A 21,294-nucleotide genomic window follows, 5' to 3' on the forward strand; every position below is an offset into this window, starting at 1 on the left:
CTGAGTTTTTATAACTCATTTCAGTTATGTTCATGAGATGCAGATGCAGGTAACCGAGACTGATACGGCGTGGTGTTGAGACGGAAGAAGGAAATGTGCCAAGCTTGGAGGAAGGATGAAATGATTATTTTGTCTATGGATGGTTAAGAATTTATTTTGTTTTGAAATGGTTGAAGTGGTGAATATATTTTGTTGTAACCCACCTGATATTTTGAGAGTTTAAACGTGACTAAATTATTTTGGTAATCAAATGCAATAATTTTGACTTTGTATATCTTTATGTATTATTTGTGGGAATTTTTATGATGTATTGGTTTTATTGCTTGAGACATGTGGTGAGTTTCTTTTTACGAGGAAACTCTGTCAAATTTATTTTTAAAAGTACATACTTTCCTCCAAGTCTATTTTTTTAAAAGCTTACGCATTATAGAGTTTATTATTTTAAAACGGGTCATGGTGTCACAACCATTGATGCCAAAACCTTCAAAGGAAGAAAGACATCGTCGGCCTCAACCAACGGCCCCAGCAAGGAGTCAAGATATCTGAAACAGGGTTTCTCAATCGGACAAGCTCCCAAGCAGACCTAAGGGAGAAAGCACCGTCAGAACTATGAATCCAAAGAGCCAGGTCAGGCTCGCCCAAGGCGATCGAGATCAGAGTAATCGCCTCAGCAATTGAGGGGGCCACCATGGAGCAAAGAAGATCAAAATTTAGGGTTTAGGGTTTGGGGTTTGGGATTTAAGGTATAGGGGTTTAGGGGTCAGGGTTTTGGGTTGAGGGTTGAGGGTTTGGGGTTTAGGGTTTAGGGTTTAGGGGTTTCGGGTTTCGGGTTTTTTGGGGTTTGGGGTTTAGGGTTTAGGGTTTTTTTTCGGAAAACACCGCCGGATGCAGAGGGTTAGGCGGACCTCTACTGTATATATCCACAAAAATAGACAGTAACAGAATAAAGAAAAACTAAAAGAGGAGGGGACAAGACCCAATCTCCCCGAAAAGGCTAAAGCAGTAGAAACATAAAACAAAACACCTAGGGAAGCAAGTACAAAAATAGAACTAACCCTAGAATACCACCAAAGAGTGCTAAAAATTAATCAAGGACGAACAGCGCTAAGCACAACATGTTGATGAAGATAAAATGATAGCTGCGAGATGAACGCAGAAACCATAGAGAAGCCCTCATCTCGGAACCATCACCCTGAAGAAACAATCCTAATTTGGTATCTGTCAGTTGTATGAAGCCCACCAGTCAAAAGAAGAAAAGACCAGGAAGTCACTGTACAGTGGTGATCAAAGAGCAAAATGTAGATCGCAACCCAGCCAAAACAAAACAAAAAAATCCAGCCTCTGAAGTAAGAGAATAAAAGCACCAGGCCCATGAGGAAGGAGTCAGACTAGAGAGATATAGCGATGCAGAGGGGAACCCCTGAAACCACCACATCATCCAGCAGACACAGATACAATAACTGAAGCGCGGGCAAGGAGAACCTGCAGAAAACGCCCACCAGGAACCCGGGAAGGACCAAAGAGGAGCACTAATAGAAAAAGTGCTGAAGACCACCCGGAACAAGAAGTAACAAAACACATCATGTACAAGTGTCTGACCCCACTTGCACAGAGTAGAGGGGAGGGAAAAAACCTCCAAGAACAATAACCTGCAAGAAAAAAATACACATATACATATATATATATATATATATATATATATATATATATGTATAGGACCTAACTCTAAGGTATACTGTCTAAGGTCATGGGCCCTCGCCGCCAACGCATCAGCCACCGAATTACCCTCCCGAAAGATATGCGAAATATGAACCATACGCCCCCTCAGGAGGACCAAAATCTGAGACACAATGTGATCTAAATCCCAGCAACACCTACGAGAGCGGAGGATTTGAATAGAAATCTTGGAATCAACCTCGATCCAAAGAGGAAAAAGAGAAAGATCAGAACAAATGATAAGACCCCTCCAGACCGCCCAGAGTTCTGCCCGTATATTAGACCCAGCTCCAATGAACTCACTAAATGAAAGCAAGACCCGCCCAGAGTCATCACAAACGACGCCACCAACCGTAGAATCTCCAGGATTGCCTCTAGAACTCCCATGCACATTTAAATTAAAACAACCCGACAGCGGCCGAAGCCAACGAACAATCGCCGTCCGATGATATCTGTGTAAACAAACCGAAATCCCCAGCGATCTCGCCACGTGAAAGAAGCCCACCCAATGCTTGGGCTTGACAATACGCGCAGAATGGGCGAGGCGCAGGTAAGACAGGATCTAGAACTTCACCGTCTCCCCAGAAATGGAGAGCTGGCGCTGCTTCGCATCATTCCTAGCAGTCCAGAGAAACCACAAAATAATGAAAGGGAGAAACTCCCACACATGGCCCCCTCGAGCCCAGATCAGATCCCTCTTCCACGCACTAAGGAATAACCTGAAATCATCAGTGTCAGGGATACGAAGCCTAAAGATAGCACCAAAAAAATGCCAAATAGAGCGAGCCACCGGACTGCGAAGAAACAAATGTGTGAATGTCTCGGACATATCACAACACTGACAACGATACGCTAATGCAAAGCCACAACGCTGTAACACCTCATCAACTGGGAGTCACTGATGCCAAAATCTCCAAAGAAAGAATGACATCATAGGCCTCAACCAACTACCCCAATAGGGGCGAATAATATCAGAAATCAGGCCCGCGAACGGACCAACTCCCAAACGGACTTGATAAAAAAAGCATCATCGGAGCTATGAATCCAACGAGCCAAATCCGGCTCTCCCGAAATAATCGGGACAAACACAATCTGCTCCGCAAAAGAAGGACCAACAGCTGAACAAAGCAGATCAAAATCCCAGGTTCCCTCAGTAAGAAAATGGGAAACCCGGGCCCCACGGTCACCACGGACCTCAGTCTAACTGGACAGAGGGATATCCCTGAACCATCAATCATCCCAAAAGGAGACCGCACCAATGCCCACACGCCAGCGAATACCACTCTCCGCACGAGGCCTGATCTGGAGCAAACGCCGCCAAGTGGGAGATATAAAACCACGAGAAGAGACACAAGCTGGGTGAGCCAAGAGGCAATACTTCCTCATCAAAAATTTGACCCAGAGGGAAGAACCCTGCCAGAACCGAAACCACAGTTTTATGGAGAAGCTGTCCACAATATCTTTCAGTCTGCGGAAGCCTAGACCCCTTCATCAACAGATAGACAGGCACGAGACCACCTCGCCCATTGCCATTTCTTATCCAAGGGTCTGGACCCCCGAGGGTCTGGCTCCCCGAGGAAAGAGTTTTAAGTTCCCAACCCTCCAACCTCTTACGCACCGAGTGCAAGAGAGGATCAAAAAGGGAACAAACTCTATTCCCACGAAACAAAGGGACTCCGAGGTACTTAATAGGAAAATGACCCTCCGCAAACCCAGTGATACGAAGGACACGGGAGCGGATACATCCAGAACACCTCGGAGGCAAAATCAAGACGCTTTTAACAGAACTCACCAGCTGCCCCGAGCAGTTTTCATAATGATGCAAAAAATCCTTAAGGCACTGCATCTCTCGATTCCCACCATTGGCAAAAATAATGATATCATCAACATAATCCAGATGGGAAACAAGGAGATCACAATCAGATCGGTACCTATTCGCAGGATGCTGTCTGTAAAGATGATCAAGCCCACGCGAAAGGTAATCAGCCCCCAGAATTAAAAGAAACGGGGACAAAGGATCTCCTTGACGGAGGCCCCTGGTGGATCCAAAAAACCCAGTGAGGGAGCCATTGATATTCACAGAAAAATGACAATGAGAGATGCAGGCAGATATCATCGACACTACCTGCTCAGAAAACCCATAATGCCTCAAAACGTCCAACAGGAAGGACCATTGGACCCTATCATAGACTTTGGCCATATCCAATTTCAAAATAACATTGCCACCACGAGTGGGTAGAGAGAGACTATGAGTGAGCTCCTGAGCAAGAAGGATATTATCCGACAACATCCGACCTTGATTAAAGCCACTCTGATTCAACGAGATATGCCTCTCCACCACATCCCTCAGACGAGAGTACAAAAGTTTGGAAATAATTTTATTCGTCACATTGCACAAGCTAATCGAACGAAAGTCCGACCAAGCATGAGCACCCTCAACTTTAGGAATCAAAGTGATCGTGGTGGCAGTAAACCCCTGTGGCATGGGGCTACCCCGAAAAAAATCCGCATCCAAAACATCTGGTGGACGATCTCTCAGCAATGCTGAAAGAACGCCGAAGAGAAACCATCAGGCCCCGCCACGCCATTACAATGGATGGAGAAAACAGTTGCCCGCACCTCCTCTAAAGAGAGAAGGGTTGCTATATTGTCATTCTCCAAATCCGAAATCACCGAATGGAACTCAGAAAATTAAGGGCAGTCAAGCACAGAAGGATCCCCAGTAAGCAGGTTTTGAAAAAAAACGGCCCCAGACTGCTGAATAAGCTCAGGGGAAGTAATGCAAGAACCATTATCCAAAATACGAAAAATCTTTTTGGCCACCCTTTTTTCCTTGACCATATTGTGGAAGAGTTTGGTATTCTGTTCACCATCCTCTAACCACCTACAACCGGCTTTTTATCGCCAAAAATCCACCTCCATGGTAGTAACCCGAGCAAGATCCGCATTGCAATTGGAAAATCTAGTCCAATGCAACTCAGAAGGATGAGCCTCGCAAACTTCCTCGGCCAGGCGGACAGCCTGCTCCGCCTCAGCAAGTTTGGCAAAAAGATTACCGAAAATACTCTTATTCCACCATTTCAGGTGGCTTTTGAGACGCTTCAGTTTGACAAAAAGACGGTGCATGCCATTCAAATGACACGGCAAATTCCAATTAAGCCTCACCGTCTGCAAAAAGCCATGGTGCCTAATCCACATGCTCTGAAAGCGAAAAAAACTCGGGTCACTAACAAAAACCGGGATTGACACAAAAAGGGGACAATGATCAGAGACTGTACGGCAGAGGTGCTTCACACGTATAGAATGAAAATGATCACCCCAGTCAACAGACACAGAAACCCGATCTAAATGCTTCCAAATGATCTTGTCTGTCCACGTGAACGAAGACCCCTCAAAACCAGCATCCACAATCCCAGAATCCAAAATAAAATGATTGAACTCTTCCATGGGAAGGAGCCTCCCACCGGAAGAGCCCAAACAATCGGATGCATTTCTGACTACATTAAAATCGCCACCAACAAGCCAAGGGCCCTGATCAGGCTTAACCTGAAGCAGGGAATCCCAAAGCTGCCTGCGCTCAATGTAGTTGCACTTAGCATACACAAAAGAACAAAAAAACATGAGTCGGCAAAAAAGGGGCCGAGACTCTAACATGAAGGAATTGAATGTGATCAAGGAGACACTCAACCATCACATCCTCAGCAAAGAAAACCCAGATATGACCCGATGAATTTGATATAACTCTAGAGAAACCAAAACGACGAGTCATAAAACGAACATCAAGATCAATCATGGGTTCCAAAATAGCCAAAATCTTAATTTTTTCTCTTTGACATAAGCATGTAGCCTTTGTTGGGACTCCGCACTCCGGAGCTCTCTAATATTCCATATGAGAAGATTCACGGAGAACGGGCAGAAAAATCGCCCTGTCGCTTCTTACACGACTTATGAAAAGCATTCTCCTTTATTTTCTTAATGTCCGACATATCAGAGTCCGGAGCACGGCCTTCAGACCTACAACCATCACCCGCCTCAGAATGTCGATCAAATTCCTGATCAGTATCTTCAGCAGATTCCAACCGAAAGACCAGTTCACTAACTGAAGGGCCCTGCCGAGCAACCAATTCCTCTACCATAGAGGAAGCATCGGCAGTGGACGGAGGAACAGAGGGAATGGAATGACAACTTTGATTCAAATTGCAGGCCCTAGAATATCAAACAAATTCATCATACAAGTAGACGAAACCTCAAGGGCATCCGCACAATCAACAAAATGCAACCCTTCCTCAACATCCCCACCACTAGGGCCCACACCCTCATTAAGAACAGTCTCAAATTGGGCCTCACCAGAAGGACCAACACCTGCAGCCTCCATATGACCACTTGGAGGATTCGCATCGACAAAATCTAACCCAACAGGATCGTGCTCCGTATCTGGCCCATGTGAGAGCACTTCAAAAGGGTTCAATTCAAGAGGATCCTTCCTCGGAAGAGCTTGCCTAATGGGTCTTTTCTCCCTCTACGCCTGGGACTCGTGCCGTTTCTCTGAAGCTGAGGTTGGGGTCCCAGGTTAAAATCAGGACTAACTCCTCCCTTGGTGTAGACTCTGTGGCAGTGGGATGCTGACCAGGAGCACGGTCAGCAGGCTTAGGACGAACATGTTTTGGATTTTTTCCATGGGAATAACAAACACTGGTCGATAGCATTTTGCAATCCATGCAGTATCCAGGGATTCGCTCATAAATGATTTCAATTTCTTGAGCATGATCGCCCCAACCCACCCAAACTTCTTTGACTGGTGGTTCAAACACATTCATTTCAACACAGACTCGAGCAAAAGCACCTCGAGAAGAGTCTGTAGTATGATCATCCATTTTAACAGGTTTCCCCAGAATCTTATCTAAAGCAAAAAGACTTTTCTTAGAAAACAAGTGAAGGGGAAGACCCGAGAAACGGATCCAAACAGGGGCGATGGGTGACTCCTCCTGAAGATTAAACTCTGGCGTCCACTTAGAGAAGTGGATCGACAGAGGTCCCACGTGCATAATGCCCTTAGTCCAAAAAAATGCATAGTCTTCTTCACAAGCAAGTGTAAGAATAAGAAAACCGCGAGGCATGAACTTCAAATCAAAAGATCTCACTAGTCCCAACTTAGCAAAAGCCGCAGAAATACCAGAATTTGGAACTAGTGATCAATTCCCTGAAATCTTCCCAACCAAAGCAAATTTAAAGGGTTCCGCCAGGGAAGAAATTACCTCTTCCGGGAAAAGGAGACCCGGTTTCCCATTTCGAAGAGTCGGTATAGGCATATCATCCATTGAATTATGCAACTCATCAAAGCTTTTTTTGGTCGTCCGTGGGGACGGTGGAGTCAGAATATCACGAAATGACACAGTAAGCGGAATTGGAACACGCGTACCTGGTTTGACCGCATCCGCACAAGGGTTGACTGCTGTTTGACGGTTTAGGGTTTAGGGTTTTTTTTTCATAGAAAGTTGTGATGCAATAAATTCCGAAAAATTTCAAACAAAAATGGAAGCTGAGGAATCTTGGCTTATTCTAACACCGTTGAATCCAAACTCTAAACAGAGTAGAGACAACAAATGTTCTTACAAATACTATAAAAAGTAATGATCAAAATAACTTTAGGCTTCTGCAGAAGGTTGGGTCAATCCTGCCTTCACCAACAGCTTGTTGAGCTTATCAGGTGAGCATATCTGGAACTTCACTTTCCCGGAGGAGAGAAAAATCTCGGCAAGTTCGAGCTTTTCCGAATTCAGGCTTGTGCTATCCATAGTCTTGCTGAGAACCTTTATCGCAAGCTGCACAACCTCTTCTCTAGAAATGTCATCTTTGTAATCCTGCTTGAGAATGGATTGAGCAGCCTGGTTATTAGCTCCAATTGCTGCAGTCTTCCAACCACCGAAATTTCCACTGGGGTCGCTCATGTAGAGCTGAAATCCAAAATTTTTGTCCCAGCCTGCGAATAGGAATGAAACCCCGAAGGGGCATAGCCCCCCAAACTGTGTATAACCTTGCTTGGTGTCACATAAAGACTGAACTAATTGTTCAACTGGCATTGGTTCTTGGTAAGCATATGCATACTGTTGGGCCTGGAGCCTGGCTGTGTTGATGAGAATGTTGGCGTCAGACATGATTCCAGCCAAGCACATGCTACATGGTCATCAATCTTGTACATTTTTTCAATTGATGTGGAGGTCTCAAGCAATTTGGAAATGACTTTCTTTTCGCCAGCTAGTACGACTCCATCCGTGCCCAAAATGCCTATAGCACTTCCGGCATTACCAATTGCTTCCATTGCATACTCAACCTGGTATAGTTGACCTTCTGGAGAAAAAATTGTTGTGCGGCTGTCATATCTTCGAGACATCTGCCTAGAGAGCAGCTTTTGGCTTTCGCAGCAAGAGGGTTTAGGGTTTAGGGTTTTTTTTTTAATAAAACACCGCCGGAAGCGGGGGGGTTAGGCAGACCCCTACCTGTATATATCATCAAAACAACAATACAAGATAACACCTTAAGAGAGGAGGATGAAACCAAACCTCTCTAAAGGCTAGTCATACAAATATAAAAAACAAAGACCTAGTGTGGCAAATACACGAGCCAAAAGCGAATCCCTAAGTGAAATGCATAATACAAAAGAACACCTAAGAACAACACTAGATACATGAAAACTAATCGAAATCTATGTAAACCGTAATGATCCAGCTCAGAAATAGGTGCAAAAGAGCACCGATGGTACCCATCTCTGAGCTGTCTGTCAATGTAATGCCAAACTGAAAAGAACATCCTAATCCGAGATCGATCAGCTGTAGAGGATCCCACAGTCAAAATAGTAATCAGCTGGAAAATCACTATGCAAAAACAGTCGAAGCACCAAAATAAGACCGCGATCCAGCTCAAATCAGAGAATCTCCAAGACCCAAGAAGATAGTGATAACGACCTGAGCTCATAATGTCCGAAGTGAAATCATGAATCGCAAGACGGTGACTCGGAAAAAAGAGACAACCGAGAGAGAACATCCAGAGCCACCAATGCACGCAGCAAAATATATCACAGAGTAGTCCCGACATGAATGGAGCCCCGGGCAAGAAAAACCAAAGAGAAAGATCATCCAGAGCCACCACAACACTCGGCAAGTCAAAAATAAAAGTCGGCGAGCAAGGAGAAGCCTGCAGATAACACCCGCCAGAGAACAGGAGTGGACCAAAGAGAAGCACCAACTGAGATGGTACTCGAATCCTCCCAAATCCAAAGAAAGACAGCATCAAGGGAGCAAGTGTCTGTACCCACTCGCACACACCTGTCAAAAAGTGAGAAGAACAAACCCCAAAAAAGCAGTACCTGCAAAAAAATAATGCATATATAGAAAAACAAGAATTGGATCCAAAAAAAGGAAGGGGCTGCAAAAAGCTAAGAACATCTGTATCGAAGGTAGGGAAGCCCGGAGATATCCGAGCGGGTCAGGATGGAAATATTCCGAGGAAGGGAAGGACCTAACTCTAAGATATAAACCCTAAGGGTATGAGCCATCACCGCTAACGCATCCGCCACCGAATTTGCCTCTCGGAAAATATGAGTGAAATGAACAGCCCGCCCCCTCAAAAGAACCAGAATCCGGGTGACTGTATGATGAAGATCTCAATGGCACCGACGAGATCGAAGGATCTGAAGAGATATCTGAGAATCGGTCTCAACCCAAAGGGGAAAAAACCAAGATCAGAACAGATAAGAAGGCCCCTCCAAACCGCCCAAAGCTCCGCTCGAACATTGGTCCCAACTCTGGTAAACTCGCTGAAGGAAAGCAACACCCTGCCAGATGAATCACGAACAATACCACCAACAGATGACTCCGTTGGATTGCCTCTCGAACTCCCATCAAAATTCAGCTTAAAGCACCCAGGAGGTGGACAGAGCCACCGAAAAATCGCTAGCCTATGGGTGCGCTGAAAACCAACAAAAAACCCCAGCGATCTCGCCGCCTCAAACATACCAAGCCAGTGCTTGGGCTTAACAATGAAAGCAGCCTGAGCGAGACGCAGGTAGGACAAAATCTGAGACTTCACAGTCTCTCCTGAGATGCGTGACTGACGGTGCTTCATATCATTACGAGCCGTCCAGAGAAACCACAAAACAATAAATGGCAGAAACTCCTTGACGTGGCCCCCAGGTGCCCAATGAAGATTTTGCTTCCAAGCACTGAGAAACAACCTGAGATCCCCAGTGCAGGGGATCTGGACACGAAAGATGGACCCAAAGAAATGACAAACGGTACGAGCAATCGGGCCATCAATAAATACATGTGTGAAAGTCTCCGACATATCACAACACTGGCATCGAGAAGCCAAATGAAAGCCACGACGCTGGAGTATATCATCCACCGGGAGCCACTAATGCCAAAGCCTCCAAAGGAAGAAAGACATAGTCGGCCTCAACCAACGACCCCAGCAAGGAGTCAAAATATCAGAAACTGGTTCTCTCAATCGGACAAGCTCCCAAGCAGATCTAAGCGAGAAAGCACCATCAGAACTATGAATCCAAAGAGCCAGATCAGGCTCGCCCAAGGCGATCGGGATCAGAGTAATCGCCTCAGCAACAGAGGGGGCCACCACAGAGCATAAAAGATCAAAATCCCAAGCCCCCTCAGACAAAAAAATGAAAAACCCTAACATCACGGCCCCCACGGACCTCACATTGACTGGACAGAGGAGTGTCCCCAAACCAGATGTCATCCCAAAAGGACACGTCTCCAAGGCCAACGCACCAGCGAATACCAGGCTTCGCACGAGGGCGGGCCCATAGAAGACGATGCCAGGTGGGTGATATAAAACCACGAGGAGGAACATAAGCAGGAGCATCCAGCTGGGAATACTTGCGTAAAATGAATCTCACCCAGAGAGAGGATCCCTGCCTAAATCTGAACCACAACTTAATTGAAAAGCTTTCCACCAGATCTTTCAATCTGCGGAAGCCAATACCACCCTCCAACACTGGAAGGCAGGCCCAAGACCACCTGGCCCAATGCCATTTCTTCTCCAAGCGCCGCGAACCCCAGAGAAAGGCATTGAAGACCAGCTCAAGTTTCTCCACGATAGCAAGCGGTGGCTGAATCACCTGAAACAAGTAAATCGGCAAGGAGAGGAGCACACTGCGGATAAGAGTCATACGTTTACCCGGGGAGAGCGTCCGAAGCTCCCAACCCTCTAATTTCCTACGAACAGACTGTAGGAGCATCTCAAAAAGAGAACAGACACGATTCTCCCTAAACAAGGGGACCTCGAGGTACTTGAGGGGCAAGTGTCCCTCCGCAAATCTGGTGATACGAAGAACACGAGAGCGGATACGCCCAGAACACCTCCGAGGTAAAATCAAGACACTTTTAACTGCATTCACCAGATGCCCCGAGCAGTTTTCATAATGATGCAAAAAATCCATAAGGCACTGCATCTCTCGAGTCCCACCACTAGCAAAAATAATGATATCATCAGCATAAGCCAGGTGGGAAATCTGGAGATCACAACCAGATCGGTACTTAATCGCAGGATGTTGTCTGTAAAGATGATCAAGCCCACGCGAAAGGTACTCAGCTCCCAGAATGAAAAGAAGCGGGGACAAAGGATCTCCTTGACGGAGGCCCCGAGTGGATCCAAAAAACCCAGTGAGGGAGCCATTGATATTCACTGAGAAATGACAATGAGAAATGCAGGCAGATATCATCAATACAACCTGCTCAGAAAACCCATAATGCCTCAAAACATCCAAAGGAAGGACCATTGGACCCTATCATAGGCTTTGGCCATATCCAATTTCAAAATAACATTACCACCACGAGTGTGGAGAGAGAGAGTGCTGTGAGTGAGCTCCTGAACAAGAAGGATATTATCCGAAATCATCCGACCTGGAACAAAGCCACTCTGATTGAACGAGATAAGCCTCTCCACCACCTCCCTCAGACGAGAGTACAAAAGCTTAGAAATAATTTTATTCGTCACAGTGCACAAGCTGATCGGATGAAAGTCCGACCAAGCATGAGCACTCTCGACTTTGGGAATCAAAGTGATCGTTGTGGCAGTAAACCCCTGGGGCATGGGGTTACCCCGAAAAAAATCCAGAACCGCATCCAAAACATCCGGATGGACGATCTCCCAGCAATGCTGAAAGAAAGCCGAAGAGAAACCATCAGGCCCTGCCACACTATAAGGGTGGATGGAGAAAACAGTCGCCCGCACCTCCTCTAAAGAGGGAAGGGCAGCAATACTGGCATTCTCCAAATCCGAAATCACCGAATGAAACTCAGAAAAATCAGGGCAATCAAGCACATAAGGATCTACAGTAAGCAGATTTTGAAAAAAGGCTGTCCCAGACTGCTGAATAAGCACAGGGGAAGTAATGCAAGAACCATTATCCCAAATATGAAAAATCTTATTGGCCACCCTTTTTTTCTTGACCATATTGTGGAAGAGTTCGGTATTCTGCTCACCATCCTCTAACCACCTACAAGCGGCTTTTTGCCGCCAAAAATCCGCCTCCATGGCGGTAACCCGAGCAAGATCCGCATTGCAATTGGACAAACAAGTCCAATGCAACTCAGAAAGATCAGCCTCACAAACTTCCTCGACGATCCGGACAGCCTGCTCCGCCTCAGTAAGTTTGGCGAAAAGATTACCAAAAACATTCTTATTCCACCATTTAAGGTGGCTCTTGAGACGCTTCATTTTCACAAAAAGACAGTGCATGCCATTCAAATGACACGGCAAATTCCAATTAAGCCTCACCGTATGCAAAAAGCCATGGTGCCTAATCCACATGCTCTGAAAGCGAAAAGAACTCGGGCCCCTAACAAAAACCGGGACTGTCACAAAAAGGGGACAATGATCAGAGACTATACGGTAGAGGTGCTTCACACGTATAGAATGAAAATGATTACCCCAGTCAACAGACACAAAAACCCGATCTAAACGCTTCCAAATGGTCTTGTTCGTCCACGTGAAGGAAGACCCCTCAAAAAAAGCATCCACAAGCGCAGAATCAAAAATAAAATGATTGAACTCTTCCATGGGAAGAAGCCTCCCACCGGAAGAACCCAAACACTCGGCCGCATTTCTGACCACATTAAAATCGCCACCAACAAGCCAAGGGCCGTGATCAGGCTTAACCTGAAGCAGGGAATCCCGAAGCTGCCTGCGCTCAATGTAGTCGCACTTAGCATACACAAAAGAACAAAAAACACGAGTCGGCAAAAAAGGAGCAGAGACTCTAACATGAAGGAATTGAATGTGATCAAGGAGACACTCAACCATCACACCCTCAGCAAAGAAAACCCAGATATGACCCCATGAATTCGATATAACTCTAGAGAAACCAAAACGACGAGTCATGAAACGAACATCAAGATCAATCATAGGTTCTAAAACAGCCAAAATCTGAACTCTCTTTTCTTTGACATAGGCATGAAGCCTTTGTTGAGACTCCGAGCTCCGAAGCCCCCTACATTCCATATGAGAAGATTCACGGAGAACGGGCAGTAGAATTGCCTTGTCGCTTTTTACGCGACAGATGAAAAGCATTCTCCTTCCTCTTCTTGATATCGGCCATATCGGTGTCTATAACACGACTATCAGGCCTACAACCATCACCCGACTCAGAGTGTCGATCAAATTCCTGATCAGTATGACCAGCAGACTCTAGCCTGAAAACCAGCTCATTAACTGAAGGACCCAGCCGAGCAACCAATTCCTCTACCATAGAGGAAGCATCAGCTGGGGATGGAGGAACAGAGGGAATGGAATGACTACTTTGATTCAAAGCGCAAGGCCCCAAAGTATCAAGCACCGTCATAACACTGGAAGATGGAACCCCAATAGCATCCACACAATCAACAGAAGGCAACCCTTCCTCAACGTCACCACCACTGGGGTCCACACCCTCATGAAGAACAGAACCAAATTTGGCCCCACGAGAAGGACCACTACCTGCATCCTCCAGATTACCACATGGAGAATCTGTACAAACACAATCTAATCCAACAGGATCACGCTCCGCATCCTGCCCATGCGAGAGCACCTCAAAAGGATTCAATTCAAGAGGATTTTTTCTTGGAAGAACCTGCCTAATTGGTCTTTTTCTCCCTCTACGCCTGGGACCCGGGCCAGTTTTCTGAAGCTGAGGCTGGGTCCCCAAATTAAAACTAGGATTAACACCCCCTGGTGGGGAAGGCTCTGTAGATGTGGGAGAGTGACCAGAAGCATGATCAGCAGGCTTAGGACGAACGGGTTTTGGATTTTTTCCATGTGAATAATAAACATTGGTCGAATGACCAAGCATTTTGCAATCCGTGCTGTATCAAGAGATGCGCTCATAAATGACTTCAATTTCTTGAGCATGATCACCCCAACCCACTCAAACTTCTTTGACTGCGGTTCTAACACTTTCATTTCAACACAGACTCGAGCAAAAGCGCCCCGAGAAGAATCTGCAGTATGATCATCCATTTTTACCGGTTTTCCCACAATTTTTTCCAAAGCAAAGAGACTTTGCTTAGAAAACAAATGAAGGGGAAGACCCGGGAAGCGGATCCAAACAGGGGCAATGGGTGACTCCTCCTGAAGATTAAACTCTGGTGTCCACTTAGAGAAGCGGATTGACAAAGGTCCCACCTGCATAATCCCCTTAGTCCAAAAGAACGCATAGTCCTCTTCACAAGCAAGTGTGAGAACAAGAAAACCCCGAGGCATGAACTTTAAGTCAAAAGATCTAACTAGCCCCAATTTAGCAAAAGCCGCAGAAATACCAGAATTTGGAACTAGAGATCGATTACTTGAAATTTTTCCAACCAGAGCAAATTTGAAAGGTTCTGCCAGGGAAGAAATTACCTTTTTCGGGAATAGTATACCCGGTTTTCCATTCCGAAGAGTTGGCACATGCAAGTCATTCATTGAATTGTGCAACTCATCAAAGCTTTTTTTGGCCGTCCGAGGGGACGGTGGAGTCAGGATATCACGAAATGACACAGAAGCGGAATAGGAACACGCGTACCTGTTTTGACCGTTTCATCACAAAGGTTGACTGCCGAGTCAACTCGTTCCACTCGGCGGTCTGACTCGACCGAGTTGACTCGTGAGTCACCTGCCGGAGCACCACCTTGGATCGGCGACGGTGAGGGGAGTCCAGAACCGAGACCAATTCGAGCAGACTCGGGCAATGGAGGGTCCAATTTAACCAAAGAATTCGAAGAAACTCGATTTGGCCCTAGAAATTGGGGGTTTCCGACCGGTGGTCGGAAACCGGAAATTGAAGGAGGCAAAACTCTACCCATGACCGGATGACCAACCTGTGAAGAGGAATTGAGAAAATACGTCGGAATGGCACCGGAATTTGGCGAAGAAAATGACGAAAAAAAGACGTCCGGCGCTGGATTCTTAGATCTGAAATTGCTGGCGACGGAGAATGGCGTTGGGCAGGAAACCGGTACGATTGGGATCGTCTGAGAGTGTGTATCACAAATCGGGGCTTGGATTGAATTAATGTTGCAAGAATCGGCCGGAATCAAAGTAAGCATTTCTGGCGATGTAATGAACAGTGACGACATCACTTTGAACAACGATTCCGGTGGCGATACTGATTTATTGAGCGTGGGGATGGTACCAATCGAACCGCCTAAAGAGGCGAGTCAAGCGAGGGCTGTCCGGCGCCGGGAGGAGCAGAAACCGGCACCGACGAAGATTTTGACGGAATTTTCTCATTTTCGAACGGAAAATTGGAAGGGTTGCAGGACTCCGATAAGGCTGATTTTTGAGTATGATGACCACCATGAGGAGGCGGTTCTGGTGGTAGGTGGCGCTGGTCAGGATCCAGTGGCGGTGACATGGCAGCGGTGGCACGTGAATAGTGTCAAATTTGAGGATTTTTTGGGAATTTTTTTTGAGAGAATTTTTTTCAGTTGCAACTGTTTAGGGTTTAGGGTTTTTTTTTTTTTTAAGAAAATTTTATTTATATACAACAAAAGAGCAGTACAAAGAAAGCCTGATGGGAGGGGGACTAGGCCAAGACCTCCGCAGAAAAGGCTACACAAGCATAACATCATAACAAAAGTAACGACATACTACAACAGGGCAACCCAGAATAAAGCAAAACACAGAAATAAAAACATCGGGCGCCCCGGAATACATCAGACAAACTAATAACACTGATGGGCAAGGAGAACTCTGCAGTGAACGCCCATCAGAAAATCATATCAACCTGAATCAGGCGGTCGCCCATAGGGTAACCCCGCCTGACTCTTCTGAGTCATGTAAAACCGACGCTGCTGTGAGCACGTGCGACCTGGTAATAGCAAGGACTGACAGGCTGTAGTAGGAGGAAGATCCAAATGAGCCTTTCGAGAACCATTCCCAAGGTCGATGTGTAACGAAGTAATGGGACCAGAAGCTGTAGGAACAACCATCTGTGCCGGAACAGTGGAAACAATCATCGGGTCTGTTACCACTGGAAAAACATCCACCAGAGAAGAGCTCGCCCCAGAACCAGACCCCTGAACATCACCTGCAATAACTGATGTAACAACCACAGATATAGCAGGAGGAGAATGCATTGGAGCCACAACAACCTGAGGCACCAATGGAACATGCTCAACAATAGCCTCTAAAACATGAGAAGAAGACGATGGACATGAAGATGAACCAACACCAGAATTACCACCTGGAAACGAATCTCCTGAAATGGAGTGAAGAACCGCAAACTGATTACTCGAAATAGGAGACTGTGGAGTAACCTGACTAGAAGCCTGGCGGCGCCTACGTCTCTGCTGAACCCATCCTGGCTCAGTACTCCCAGAACCAGGACCACTAGAAGGAACCGAGCCAGGCGGAAAACCTTGAGGCTGACCCGAAGAAGGAGGCCGCTTCCCCTGAGCAAAAGAACGGCCACAAGGAGCCTTATAACCAGAACGAGAACAACGCTGCACTGAATGACCTAGCATCTTACAATCCGTGCAAAAATAGGGGACTTTTTCATAAACCACCCCCAAAGTCTGCCGGTGGCTGCCCCACCCGACCCAGATCTCATCCAGACGAGGAAGCAACACATCAATCTCAACACAAATACGGGCAATAGATCCCCGAGAACCATCAGCGGTGATCTCATCCACCATAACAGGGTTCCCTAAGAGCTTACCAATCTTATAAAGACACTTTTGTCATATAAATGCAACGGTAGATCAGGAATACGAACCCAAACCGGAGCAATCGAAGACTCAGCCTCAAATTTAAACTCCGGTGTCCATTTGAAAAAGCGTATCGACACTGACCCAATAGAAACTAAATCCTGAGGCCAGAACTTCAAGTAATCTTCCTCGCTAGAGAAAATAAGAACCAGAAATCCTCGGGGAAGAAATTTCAATGTAAATGAGGCCAAAAAGCCAAAACGAGAAAAAGCAGCCAAGATATCACTATTGGGTGTAACACCCCGGTTCCCTGTAACACGGCCAATCAACGCATATTTAAAAGGCACTGACAGAGAAGAAATAACCTGATCCGGGAATAGAATACCCGGTATACCATCAACAATGGCCGGTTCAGGAATCTCGCCCACCAAACCACCAAACCCGGCAAAACTCTGTCTGGCTGGAGAAGGAGCAGTAACATCCCTAAAGAAGCCAAGGGAGTTGCTGAGGAAGCGGAAACAGAAGCTAGAATTGCATTTGCAAAAGAAACCGATGAGTTGACCATCGGTTGACCGCCAAAAATCGGCGTCGACGAGACAAATACCGGAGCACCACCAACCACCGACGACGACGAGGGTGTCACGGAACCGGTGACCAAAGGTGAAGAACCGGGCTGAAACGGAGGCAATTGACCGGAGACGCTCGCTGGAAACGAACCAAACACTTGATTTTGGACGTTTCCGATCGACGATGTATTTTCCGAAATTGAAGGCATAGATATCTTACCCATGACTTGATGAGTTTGTAGTAGAGAGGAATTGCAAAAATCAGCAACCGATCCGGAGTAATTGAGTTTTGAAGCCATCGCATATATAGCTTGGGGGCTGAAATTCGTAGATTTAAAATTCCCGCCGCCACCGGACTTCGATGAAGCAATTGAAGAAACCAATGGACGCGCCTGGTCCTGGGCATTCCGGATCGGGGCCTTGATTGGAGAACCAAGACCGGAGCTGGCCGGAATCGGAACCGAAACATTCGGCGTCGCGGTGAACAGTACTGACGGAACTTCGCCGGACGATTTCGGGATGCAAATGAACTCCGTTTGGGTGGATTTTTGGACCAGAGGATCGACTGGAGGAGACAATTCGAATGGTGTAACAATCGTCGCCGGACGATGATCGAAGACAGGTGTGATTCCGGGCGACGGAATCTGCGCAATTTCCGTAGCTTTGACCGTCGATTTGGCCGGAGAAACGACCTCCGTTGGACCTGAAATTTGGACAGCAGCCTCGTCTCACCGAGGCGCACCTGATCGTACCGGTGGCCAGCCGGAAACCGGCGCCGACATGGGGCGATTTATAGGGCGAAATTGGGGCTTTTTGACACTATTCACAAATGAGAGAAAAAATTAGGGTTTAGGGTTTAGGGGTTTTGGAGTTTTGGGGTTAGGGTTTCGGGTTTATGGTTTGGGGTTTGGGGTTTAGGGTTTTAGGGGTTTAGGGTTTAGGGTTTTATGGGTTTTAGGGTTTAGGGTTTTTGGGTTTTGGTTTAGGGTTTTAGGGTTTTGGGTTTTAGGGTTTAGGGTTTAGGGTTTAGGGTTTTTAGGGTTTAGGGTTTAGGGTTTAGGGTTTTTTTTTTTTTTTTTTTTCCGAAAAACACCGCCGGGTTTAGGGTTTAGGGTTTAGGGTTTAGGGTTTAGGGTTTAGGGTTTAGGGTTTAGGGTTTAGGGTTTAGGGTTTAGGGTTTTAGGGTTTAGGGTTTAGGGTTTTTAGGGTTTTTAGGGTTTAGGGTTTTAGGGTTTTAGGGTTTAGGGTTTAGGGTTTAGGGTTTAGGGTTTTAGGGTTTAGGGTTTAGGGTTTAGGGTTTAGGGTTTTTTTTTTTTTTTTTTTTTTTTCCGGAAAACACCGCCGGAAGCGGGGGGGTTAGGCAGACCCCTACCTGTATATATCATCAAACACAAAATACAAGATAAAACCTAAAGAGAGGAGGATAAAATCAACACCTCTCAAAAGGCTAGTCATACAAATAGAAAAACAGAAACCTAGGGTGGCAAATACACAAGCCAAAAACTAATCCCTAAGTAAAATGCATAATACAAATAAACAGAAATGATCAGCGCTAAATATATGAAAACAAAGCGAAACATATCTAAACAGTAGTGATCCAGCTCAGAAGTAGGTGCAAAAGACCATCGATGGTACCCATCTCTGAGCCGTCTGTCGATGTAATGCCAATCTGAAAAGTACATCCTAATCCAAGAACGGGCAGCTATACACGATCTGGCCGTCAAAATAATATGCAGCTGGAAAGATACTGTGCAAAAATGGTCGAAACACAAAAGGAGGACCGTAATCCAGCTCAAGTCAGAAAATCTCAAAGACCCAAGGAGAGGGGGACAACTGACGGAGCTCTTAAAATCAGAAATCCAAGCATGACTGTAGCTCTGAAAGAAGAGGCAACCAATAGTGAACGTCCAGAGCCACCAATGCACGGAGCAGAAGTAGAAACCATATAACTCCCGAGATGAATGAGGCTCCGGGCTAAAGAGACCACCGAAATATATCATCCAGAGCCACCATAACAATCGACAAGAGAGCATAAAAGTAAGAAAGCGGCGGTCAAGTAGAAGTCTGCAGTGAGCGCCAGCCGGATAACAGGAATGGTCCAAAGAAAAGCACCGACGGAGAAAGTGCTGGGACCCACCCAAATCCAAAGGAACAAAATATGAAGAGTGCAAGTGTCTGGGCCAACTTGCACCGCTCAAATGTGATATAAAAAACAACCTCCAAGCACAAAAGACCTGCAAGAAAAAATATACATATATATAGATAAAGAAAGAGAGCCAAAAGGAAGAAGGGGCTACAAATGGCTAAGAATATCTGGATCTGAGGTATGGAAGCCCTGAATGGTCAGAACGGGCAAGGATGGAGATGTGTCTGGGTAAGGAAGGACCTAACTCTAAGGTAAACTGCCTAAGGTCATGAGCCCTAGCCGCCAAAGCATCCGCCACCGAATTACCCTCCCTGTATATGTGCGAGATATGAACCATACGCCCCCTCAAGAGAACCAAAATCCTAGACATAATGTGATCCAACCCCCAACAACACTGACGAGATCGGAGGATCTGAATAGAAATCTGGGAATCAACCTCAATCCAAAGAGGGAAAAGAGAAAGATCAGAACAAAGGATAAGACCCCTCCAGACCGCCCAGAGTTCCGCCCGGATAGTAGACCCAGCTCCAATGAACTCACTGAACGAAAGCAAGACCCGCCCAGAATGATCACGAACGACGCCACCAACCGAAGAATCCCCAGGATTCCCTCTCGAACTCCCATCCACATTAAGCTTAAAACAACCGAACGGCGGCCGAAGCCAACGAACAATCGCCGTCCGATGATATCTGTAAAAGCAAACCGAAATCCCTAGCGAACGCGCCACCTGGAAATAACCCACCCAATGCTTGGGTTTGACAGTACGCGCAGAATGGGCGAGGCGCAGGTAAGACAAGATCTGGAACTTCACCGTCTCTCCAGAAATGGAGAGCAAGCGGTGCTTCGCATCATTCCGAGCCGTCCAGAGAAACCACAAAATAATGAAAGGGAGAAACTCCCTCACATGGCCCCCTGGAGCCCAGACCAGATCCCTCTTCCACGCACTAAGGAATAACCTGAAATCCTCAGTGTCAGGGATACGAACCCCAAAGACAGCACCAAAAAAATGCCAAACAGGGCGAGCCACCGGGCTGCGAATAAACACATGCGTGAATGTCTCAGACATATCACAACACTGACAACGAGACGCTAACGCAAAGCCACGGCGCTGAAGCACCTCATCAACTGGGAGCCACTGATGCCAAAATCTCCAAAGAAAGAATGACATCGTAGGCCTCAACCAGCTACCCCAACAGGGGCGATTAATGCCAGAGATCGGGGCGCGCAAACGGATCAACTCCCAAGCGGACTTTACAGAAAAATCACCATCGGAGCTATGAATCCAACGAGCCGAATCCAACTCTCCCAAGAGAATCGGGACCAACACAATCTGCTCCGCAAAAGAAGGAGCAACTACTGAACAAAGGAGGTCAAAATCCCAGGTACCCTCCGAAAGAAAATGGGAAACCCGGGCACCACGATCTCCACAGACCTCAGTCTGACTGGACAGGGGAACATCCCTGAACCAACAATCATCCCAAAATGAAACATCTCCCTGGCCGACACGCCAGCGAATACCACTCTCCGCACGAGGCCTGATCTGGAGCAAACGCCGCCAAGTGGGAGAGATAAAACCACGAGAAGAGACACAAGCTGGGTGCGCCAAGAGGCAATATTTCCTCATCAAAAATTTGGCCCAGAGGGAAGATCCCTGCCTGAACCGAAACCACAGTTTTATGGAGAAGCT

The 21,294-nt window shown here is 46.5% G+C and overlaps 1 protein-coding gene and 1 pseudogene across 1 annotated transcript; both read right to left on the reverse strand.

Annotated features, from left to right (window-relative positions):
• Positions 1-4,614: 4,614 nt before the first annotated feature.
• LOC142532527 (uncharacterized) lies at positions 4,615-7,034 on the reverse strand. The gene is made up of 5 exons (XM_075638803.1): positions 6,972-7,034; positions 6,344-6,836; positions 5,997-6,150; positions 5,620-5,922; positions 4,615-5,287 (listed from the first exon to the last, which is right to left on the reverse strand). Exons 1-5 carry the CDS (start codon positions 7,032-7,034, stop codon positions 4,615-4,617), a joined length of 1,686 nt encoding a protein of 561 aa, XP_075494918.1.
• A 169-nt stretch (positions 7,035-7,203) lies between these two features.
• Positions 7,204-8,138, reverse strand: LOC142532942 (proteasome subunit alpha type-4-like; annotated as a pseudogene).
• Positions 8,139-21,294: the final 13,156 nt, after the last annotated feature.

This window comes from Primulina tabacum, chromosome 18, assembly GCF_025594145.1.
Source record: "Primulina tabacum isolate GXHZ01 chromosome 18, ASM2559414v2, whole genome shotgun sequence".
Taxonomy (NCBI): domain Eukaryota; kingdom Viridiplantae; phylum Streptophyta; class Magnoliopsida; order Lamiales; family Gesneriaceae; genus Primulina; species Primulina tabacum.